At 37.2% G+C, this 10,107-nt stretch overlaps 1 protein-coding gene across 1 annotated transcript in view; it reads left to right on the forward strand.

Moving 5' to 3' along the window:
* The window catches only part of ROBO2 (roundabout guidance receptor 2), a 436,228-nt gene extending 427,259 nt beyond the window's left edge, over positions 1–8,969 (forward strand). The window contains exons 26-27 of the mRNA XM_053933903.1: positions 4,909–5,109; positions 6,101–8,969. Of these exons, the coding sequence (XP_053789878.1) occupies positions 4,909–5,109; positions 6,101–6,102 (203 nt within the window). The 3' untranslated portion in view covers positions 6,103–8,969. The remainder of the gene's footprint in view (positions 1–4,908; positions 5,110–6,100) is intronic.
* The last annotated feature ends 1,138 nt before the right edge of the window (positions 8,970–10,107 follow it).

The raw sequence follows: 10,107 nt of genomic DNA on the forward strand, positions 1-10,107 counted from the left end.
ATTTTTATGGAAGTTAGAAAGAGGTAGAAACACAGCAACAAAATAAAGATCTAGCAGAAGTCGAAACCCTTTTCTGATTAACATAAAATTTCCTCCTTTCAAAATCAACCGATTTAGTGGCTCGTACCGTTTGCAAGGCACTTTTCAGCGTCAAAAACAGACCTTCTGTTTCAATTAAAAAAAAAAAAAAAAAAAATCAGTTCACCTGAATCTTATTCACGTTTTTTAGATCTTCCACCACCACCCGACCCGCCCCCCGGTCAGGGTTTAAGACAGCCCATAGTGCCCGGCCAGCGCGGAGGCTCTGCCGAGAGGAAGGGGAGCTCTCTGGAGAGGCAGCACGCAGCAGCCAACGTAGATGACTCAAAGAGCTCCCTGGACCGGCCCGCTAGGACATCACTAGAGTGGCAGCGGCAAGCCCAGGAGTGGATAAGCTCTACAGACCGCCAAGAGGATTTCAGGAAAGCCCAACACAAACAAGCCTTCGGATCAGGTGTGTGTGCGCTGCACCAGCCGAGGCGAGGCAGGGGCTGCAACACTCTGCCGAGGGGCTCTGTGCCTGGCAGGGCTCTAGGATCTCCTCACACCTCTCTGGGAGAGCACTGCCGAGGGTCAGGCTGGAAAATAAGGAAAGGCAAAGTGAAACAAGAGCTTATGATCCAGCTGTCTTCCCTTCTGCAACAATGAAGTCTCATTAGCACCTGACTGGGTGCAGTCTTTGCAGTGTTCTGGTAATTAATAATGTTCTCAAGCGTAGTGATGGAGAAAATAGCAACAGTTTCGGGCCTGCAGGGAAGGAGAGAGATTTTTAGAGTATCTTTTGTTAGATATATTTATTTATATGTATAGGGTCATATTTTCCAGTTCTTTCAACCTGCTTCCAAGTTGGCAGTAGTTTTTACGTGTCTGCAAGAAGGCTGATCCTTCTGAGCTACTGACATTCCTTTCAGCTGCATTAAAAACCCTCTCTTCTCTTTATTCCAGGCTATGACAAAGTAGCATTCATCTCTTAAGCCCAGCAAGATGACAGCGCAGGTTTTCACTTTCATACAAGACCTGCACCTTGCCCCAAGCTGACTTTAGCACCTAAATGGATTTCAGTTCTGCACAAATGTGCACAGGAGGTGATGCTAGGCTGGAGTTAGATTTCTACAATATTCACAGTTTCCCTCTCTCAGCCTGACCTCAAGTAAAAGCTGCCTGTTTTATCCTAGGGCGTTTTCTTTAACCCATTAATCATCTCATCCCAGTGCAATGCTAGAGAGTGATACAAGAGGACAAATAATATTTAAAAAAAAATTTACTGCGTGCAAAGTTTTTTTATAGGGTCACACTGTTTCTTCTCTTATATATGTAGCTTTCACAGCCACAGTAGAGGTACTCTTACCATCCATATTTTTCTTGATTTTATTCACTCTTAAAGCTCCTTGTTAATCTAACACACTAATGCCATTGACATACTATAAAAAGAAGAGTAGTGTGCAGACAAATCTGTCACTGAATAAAGTCCTCCTAGGGAAAATACTGCTACCTGTATTTAAAATTTAAATATTTTAAATACCATTCATATTTTAAAAAATAACAATAATGGTATTGTTAAAACCCCCTAATTTGTTGGCTACTTAAACAAGTGAGTGGCTGTTCATGTTCTGAAATCACAATGTGAAGTTACAGTTTAAAAATAGTGTGTGAAATTCATGCTGCTTGGTGAAATGGCAGTTTTAATTGCAGTTTAGAAGATGTGCAAACACACAGAAAATAGCTTGAATATACCTTACACTTCTCATTTCCTTGGAAATTATTATTAAGGATGCTTCTCTGACCTGCTTAGAAAGAAGTACCTTCTTTTTCCTCTGTATCACAAGTGTGTAAATAGAATTTGTCATTTATTCTGCGATGCAGAGCTTATACAGTAGTATAATTCCCATCCTGCACGGCATGCATTTATCTGTCCATAAACAAAGAGAACTTGATCCTGACACTTCCAGTGCCCTACACTGAAGTGGTTTCAGGTGTCCTGTTCTTGTCAAATTCAGGATGCCGACAGCAATTCTGTATGCATTAAAAAGCATGCCCCTAGGAGATGCTATGAGTTTATCCTGGTGTGAGGAGTTCACAAAGTTTGTGCACAAGATGGGCCAGGGCTTCTGTCTGCATTCTCATTCCAGCCTCTTGCACTGCAGCTTTCTTGCTCTGCACTCTTGTTTCTGGTAGATTTTAAAAAGGCTACTCCTGTGCGTGATGCTGGTTTATATCACTGAATTTGGGTGTTTTAATAATATTAATTGTGCTTCTTCCCTTTTCCTTTATTAATGTCGCAGCTCTTTGGAAATCCATTCTGTCCCAGTTTTCAATACATTTCCAAAAAGGAGTTGTTATTATTAGTTATCAACTTCCAGAAAATAGATATTTTGCAGCTTAGGGGGTTTCATTCAGACGTTACCAAGCTATGAGTGAAATTTTGACAGCAAGACCTTTAGTTTGAAGTTGAATAGAATAAAAATACCAAAGTCTGGGATCTTTGTTTCCACTGGTTGCTTTCAGTATAAACAAGACCACTGAGTTCCTGGCAGTGGCTTTATTGTAGAACTGGAGTAAAAGCACATCAAATATGGCATTCTCAGCTCCCCCCCGACAAAAGTGGTTCTAGACCAGGTTACAATAATTTTGATAACAGGAAAAGCCTTTTGGTTATTTTCTGGGGTATAGAAGCATTGTTATACACACATCCTGATTTCACAGGGGCTAGAATTATATCTTCAAATTAAAGGCTCAGTATTTCAAAGAAAAAGGCACCAGCAAAACCTCCCCATATTCTTTGCAGGCCTGGACGTGGGGCACTGTTTGGAGAGTTTAATAAATGTGAACCCATTCTCAGGACTGTAGACAACTACTTTTCGTGTGCTAGAATGTTGCGTAAAACCTAGCCTTTATTTATGTCACAATTCCTTATTTTATGGATTATGTTTATTTCTGAGGGCACAACAGATAATTTAACATACCATATGTTCTATAATGATAATGCACTTTATATTTATTCATGGTTGTTTTTCCTCAATATTTCATTGAACCCGAAGGAGGTCTTATCCTGAGTCCACCAGCTAGAAGAACAAATCAATTGACTATATATGTCATCTTCCAACTCTTTTGCTATGCTAGTGACTTTTGTTTTCATCCTTTAAAAATGTATCCAGCTTTCTGCTAAACTGATTTATACCACTTGCTTTATTGCTGCCTTAATGCAAACTGTTCCATATTTTAGCCAGCCTTTGAAAACCAGGTTTGCATCTGACTTTATTGTTAGGTCTTGATATATAAAAAAACAAGTAACCTAATTTAGGAGAGACTGTGGCTGTTAAATGCCATTTTGCAGTGTCTTTCAAGCATTTCTTTTTATTTCAGCAAGGACAGCACGCAGTCATAGCACAAAACACTGATAATGCCCTTACATCCTGCAGCATAAATATTCTGGTCTCTTGGCAGAACCAGAGGGAGATACTTTGGCAGGGAAAGAAGTCAGCTGCGTGCCCTCTTCTGCAACAGATTTACCTTTAAAACAGGCTCAGTTCAACAGCAGCTCATGTGGGGAATCCCCACATCCTACTCTCTTGTGGCAAAAAATGAAATCCTGAGTTTATTCCACAAATTTGCTCTCATTTAGCACTTCTCTTAAGTTAATTATGCCTCTGTTGCAGTCTTTGCAAAGGCTTCAAGCTTGTGAATAAAAGCGTTTTTATCTCCTCTTTCTTTCCAACCATCCCCACCTACTTTTCTTTCTGTGTTCCTGCCTTCTGTCAAAGACAGTCCATTTCTCCTCAAAAGGTTGTTTAATAGTGAAGAGAATTGGAAAACCAAAATAAAGAAAACCCTTTGGACCTAAATTCACTTTTATAAAAAGGCAAGATTCAAGCAGTAGAAATCCTACTGATTTCAGAAGGGACAGTGCTATGTCTGAGGTTAGGCATATATACTCATATTCTTTCTTGAATCAAACTATATTTAGCAAGATCTCTTTCTTCAGCTTCTGAGAGGGCAAAAGTGGATCATACACAGCAAAGAAATAGAGTGGTGCTTCTATTTCAGTGTTAAATCAGTTCTGCTGTTATGCTTCTTAGATTTGGATTATTATAACAATATCTCCAGGAAACTCTAATCAGAAGTGATGTCTTGTTTTACTTCATGCTATATGAAGACATACAGTCTTATATCCTTATTGCCATTAATCCTGCTCTTGAAAGTAGTTCATTATTACAGGTCTTCACAGAAAAAGAACCCAAGTGAGCAAAAGTAAGCCTTTTGCTCATAATGGAACATAAAACAAGCTGCAGGATTATTTATCCACCCCAAATATTACAACTGCAATGTATAATGTAATATTTTTCAATGTAATTCAACACCAGTTAAAAAAAATTGTCAGTGTACTTTGCATCATTAGAAATTACTGAGTTGCTGGAAGCTAATTAAATTAGCTGATATTGTCGTTCTTTATCTAAACTGATTGAGGTAATGTTGCCATAATTTAAGCTAAAGAAAAGGAAAAAGCACATTTATGTAGGCTTGAAGCAAAAATCTAATCATAGCTTCATTGTTTTGGAAATTGTGTGTTCACCTATTTTTATTAAAGTATCTATGATTCATGGTCTCTTATGCATAATGAATCTAGACTTTTTATAATTAATACAAACTGACTTAGGAGTTCACAAGGAAGCAAGATTTAAATTCATACTGGCTTCTCTGTCCTTGGGATACAACTTTTAGTTGTGTATTTTCTTAGGTAAAATTATTATGCTATAAAGCAAGAAAAAAAAGACAGATATGAATGAATATGATGTGCATAAATGAATAGCTTGTTTACTTCTACTTCTAGGATTTTATTGGTATTTATTTTGCTTTGTTTTGCTTTTCTAGAAGAGGCACTCGTACCATATAGTAAACCCAACTTCCCATCCCCTGGTGGCCACAGCTCTTCAGGAACATCTTCTTCTAAAGGATCAACTGGACCTAGAAAAGGTGAAGTCTTGCGAGGAGGTCACCAACGCAATGCCAGTGACCTTCTCGATATAGGCTATGTGGGATCAAACAGTCAAGGACAGTTTACTGGTGAATTATGTAAGTTTACCTCTAGCTCCAGCTAAAACTCTCAAATAGATAAAAGAAAAAAATTATAAATCTCTTGTGAAGGGAGTAGGAAGTTGCGTGTGATGTTCAGATTAAGCTTTGTCCAGGTCTTTTTGCCTTCTGAGGCGTATTGCATGTGATGGCAAATAAATGTTGTCCTTCTGTTCCTTGCTCCAGTTCAAATCTGTGTAAGCCATGCCAAAGTTATTTACATGGTACATATCTCTGTGTGTCATGCTACTGAAGCATGGGGAAGACTGAGAAGGAATTTTAGTAACTTGGAATTTTTTTTTTTTTGGCAAAGTGTAGCGTGCTTGTCTTGGAAATGTCAATGCCAGATTCCCTCAGCCTTCTCCTTAATTTCCTGTTGCTTGATGAGAAGTATTCTCTTAGATGGAGGTCTTCTCTTCTTGATTGTCTAGCCCAGTTTTTCAGTTTTATATCTCCACTTTTTTCCTCAGCATCCCAGGACAGGGAAATTGTTTTCCAAATTTGTTTTCTATTATCACTCAATATCTGTTAAACTTTATATGAAAGGATGTTGATGCTATGTACGTGCTGGCAGTACCAGCTGCCCAAAGGCTTGACTCTGTTGTTTGAAAAAGAACATCAAAACCCCAGCATACTCAAGCGTACTGGTGTGTTTAATAAACTCATTAATGGTAATAAAAGCAGGAGCTGCTGGCATGTGTGCATCCTCTTGCTGCAGTCAAACCCTCAGCAGCTCCTGGCAGTTACTGCCCCGTAGCTGTAAGAGAGCTAATGGTGACCCACCAGCCTGAAATGTGCAGTCTCAGATATGGTGTTGGTAAGTGCTAAATTTTAGCATCCCTCGCTTTTCATATAAGAAGCAATTAACCCTGTTCTCACAACCTATTGAATATTCATCCTGTGCTGCAGTAATATTGCCATAAGCCTTATTTTGTGTGGTTTTTTCCTCCTTATTACAACCTCTTTCTCTCTCTTTTGTTTCTCTCTATAGAGTAGTGGAGAAGACACATTGCAAGCTGCTCTGATGGACCATCAGGTCTGAACTCATGGAAGTGATGACACTAAACAGTGCAATGAACATTTTCTTTATTTATGTACTATTAAAAGAACTGTAAATGCAATGTAAAGACACACAGCCACACATATCCCACAGATACTTTACTTGTGTTCTTCTCTTTAATACACCATCCACCTTAAACTATTCCTTGTCAGGAGTATATAAAAAAAAGAAAGAAAAAAAAATCACCCTCCAGGATTAAAAGGATTTCCTTCTGTATATAATTTCTTTTGTTGCATTGCTATGCAAGCTCACCTTCTTTTTAGCTATGTTCATATTCATGTCTGTTTTTACTGGTCTGTTGTACTATATGTGAATTAATAGGCTGTGGTGCCATATATTAACTTTTAATTGTGTAACTTTTATGTTTAAAGTTTGCACTGCAATTTTATTTGGTGATAAGCACAAAACTCTACTCCTCATGACATGAAGAAAAAAGAGACTGAATGTGTGAAAAAGGTTTACATCCTGTATGCTACTTTGGACAATGCTGGATGTAAAAGTAGTATGTTAGGTGGTTTTCCATTGGGGTGTAGAAATGAGAAAGTGACAGGCAAAACTGATGTCAGTGAAGACATTAGAGACAGATTTAAACCTTTTAAAAGCAAGCAACATAGTTGCTCTTCCTATTTAAGAAGGGGTCAGAAGTTGGAAGTGTGAGATTAAAGAGTGAAAATGAAAACTAAAGGTAGCATGAGATGGCCTAGACCCTTTCACTAGAGTGATACCTTTAGTATCTACTTTTAGCCATCCCATGCCACTAAGTAAAGGGGAAGAAAAACAAACCTTGCTACAAACAAAAAAACTTAAGGTGTTTCACTAAAGCTGTTTTTATTTCGCAGTTTTAAAAGAATTATTACCATTAATTTCTCCAGCCCAAAATATAGGACGGAGATTTTTCAGGAGAAACAAACCATATAAACACAAGGAATACCTAGTAAGAAGATAAGAATGCAATTTATTACTAAGACATATTCAGGCTGCTTCCAAAAAATTGAAATGTCAGAGTATCATATTTCATCTTTCCAATACATGTACAGTACGATAGAGGATAAAGCTGCACCACTGAAATTCATGACATTAATTGTTTTGATGCAGTCTACACAACCCTTTCTGTTCCATACCTGAAGTCTGCAAGAGCTGAAGTTCCATCCACTAAATTTGTAGTAAAATGTTTCGTTTTTCGAAGGAAAGCAATGATCAAATTATTTTTGGCTTGCATTAAGTATATTTCTGGCAATACAATACATCCAAAAAGTTGGGTATAAGCAAAGGGAATCTTTGACCTGTGTTTTAGTGAGTGGCTTCAAACTCTACTATGATGAGGAAATAACGCATGTTTATACACTTTTTGAATAAACCAGACTCTGTAAGTGGACATTAATGACAGCATCCTGTCTCTTCATTAATTTTCATGACTTGGTCCAAGTCTTCTTTACCTCTCTAATCTCAAAGCTTTTCTCAAGCTTTTCTTAGAATATTGTGTGTGGCTAACCCACCCATTATTTTGATGCTTAATTTAAATATTGCATCTTACAGCTTATTTCTGTTAGTTATCTGACCATGAACACAAGTTTCCATTGAATACCCTTTTCATATAACCAGTCTATGTTGTTTTATATTTTGCCTTGGAGCTCACCAGTATTAAGAACACTTTTTGTCATGGCAGAATTTTAGAAAAGTAAATTACGATGCTAAATATGTGTTGCTTTTCATTTCATTAACTTGTTCCATGATAAGATAAAACACGTCAGCCATCAACTATAACTCAGCACTATTGAATATTGAAAAATGCTAGTTAGCTCCCTTAAGGTCAACACGTGTTATCTAGAAAGTTACAAACAAAAAAAAAAAAAGTTGAGGAAAAAAGGTATGAATTTATTTACATATGTGACCAATGAGTATATGCCATTTTCCTGCTTGTTAAAACACTATAGTTAAAAACATAACTTAAAAATATGCAAAAACATTCAAGTAAGATAAAGAATGCAGCATAATTACATATGCATGGTTTTTATTTTGGTATATACCATATGAAGAGAAGACTATTCATACTACAATTCAAATTTAATTCTCTGGAAAATGTTTAACTCAGTCACCAATAATAGTTTTTTCCCCATTTAATTCAAAAGCTTGTGCTGAGCTTTGGTGGAACACCTTACTCACTCTGTTCTCTTCAAAATTCAGTATCATTAGAGGTTGATAAAGCCATTCCAATTACTTTCAAATATGTGTTTTATCTCTTCCACTGGAAAGTGAATGTGTGTCAGTATTAAAGCTGTTCAGTACCATGATATTCACTAACTTGTCCATCTGCTTCTGTACATTTTTGTTCATTAATAATTTGCTTACAATATTACATAAGGTGTTGTTGTGTATGGCAAAGTGTCTCCATTATCTTACAGGTGATGTCTCTTCTTTTTTTTTTTTTTTCTCTCTCTTTTCTATACAGTGTACTTCCAATGAACCACAGTACATATTTTTAAAATGCCATTTAATTTACTATTTTAAAAGAAGTATTCTTCTTTTTTTTAAAAAAATGAAAACATTTATTGTGAATAATGTGTTTAAAGAAAAGGGATGTTGTGGCAGCACTTAGAATTGTTTTTTAATTTGTTTTTTTAAAAAAACTGTTTATTGGCTACAGTTTGTTCACGAAAAAGTATGACCTCTTAATGTGTTTCATTGGTATTGTTAGTGCAGCAAAGTTTAATTGGCATAAGAAGTTGGTTAATAGTACTGTTGAAGTGTGTATTGTATATTTACTGGGGAAAAAATAAAACATATTCACATTTCAAATCTATGTTAAAAGACCTTGAGTAAGGAGTCAATATGTGAAAACCCAAACAGGGAAAATCAGGCAATAATAACATAGACTGAGCTATAATCATCACTGTCCACTTACAGGTGAGAAGGAACATTTTATACACTGTTTTTTGAACTAAGGAACGAGCCAGTGGTAAACATTGCCTGTCCTAGGGGTTTCTGTTTCATGTCCCGTCTCTCCTGGAACAGTTGTACCACTGTAATTACACTGATACAGCTATTCCAGTGAATATTCTGCTTGTAGCTGTGTTCTCTCACTGTGGGGCAAGCACTGCAGGGGCACAGCTGGCTCTGCCTAAAGCCCACAGAGCAGTGGATGTGTAAAACCTGGTCTGAACCCTCAGACCTGGGGTTTGGTACTGGTGGAGCTACTGCCAACCCAGTACAGAATACCCCAAAATGTACGGATGGTCAGTTTTTCTCGATCTTTGTGCTGAATACAGGCTCAATTTTAATTGCAGGAAGGCTGAAGGACCAAATAATGAATTTTTCCATGTGCTTCAGTGGTGTATTGCTGTATGGGCAGCCATTTCAGTGACGCAAGGAACAGACATTTCCTTTTTTGATTTTTTTTTTTCCCCTTTATTTCTCAAGTACATATCCAATTCAGTAAACCTTTAGAATACCTTTTGGTTGTCACCTGAAATGCAACAGAAACACCATTCCTTGGGAAAAGTACTAAAGATGAGGTGCATGGAATGTTTTTAAGTGTATTAATTTAACTGCACAACAGTGCAAAAGGAAGACATGACTGTTTGAAGAAATTATATGCTGGTTTATGCTTGCCTCAGCCCATGCATTGCCAGCCATGAGAAGAGGTGTGTACTGAGGCTGAGAAAGAGTCCTCACAACTGAAAGGGGAAAGGGAATAGGGTTGGGGGAGATTTTGGCAGGAACTTCTATTTAAAAAAGAAAAAAATTACAGGCAGCTCCTTTGGCTTGTCTACAATTTATGCAGTTTGGGGTTTTTTTTATGGTTAATAGCCTTGTGGAGTTTTAGCAGGGGAACTAGAAAGAAAAAAGTCGACCTTTTGTAAAGATTGGGGGGTAGTTCTTTGCTGAGGGAGGATTTTTTAATTTAATTTTTAATTTTTTAACACATGTTTTGTGTTTCA

Source organism: Vidua chalybeata, chromosome 2 (genome assembly GCF_026979565.1).
Source record: "Vidua chalybeata isolate OUT-0048 chromosome 2, bVidCha1 merged haplotype, whole genome shotgun sequence".
Lineage (NCBI taxonomy): Eukaryota > Metazoa > Chordata > Aves > Passeriformes > Viduidae > Vidua > Vidua chalybeata.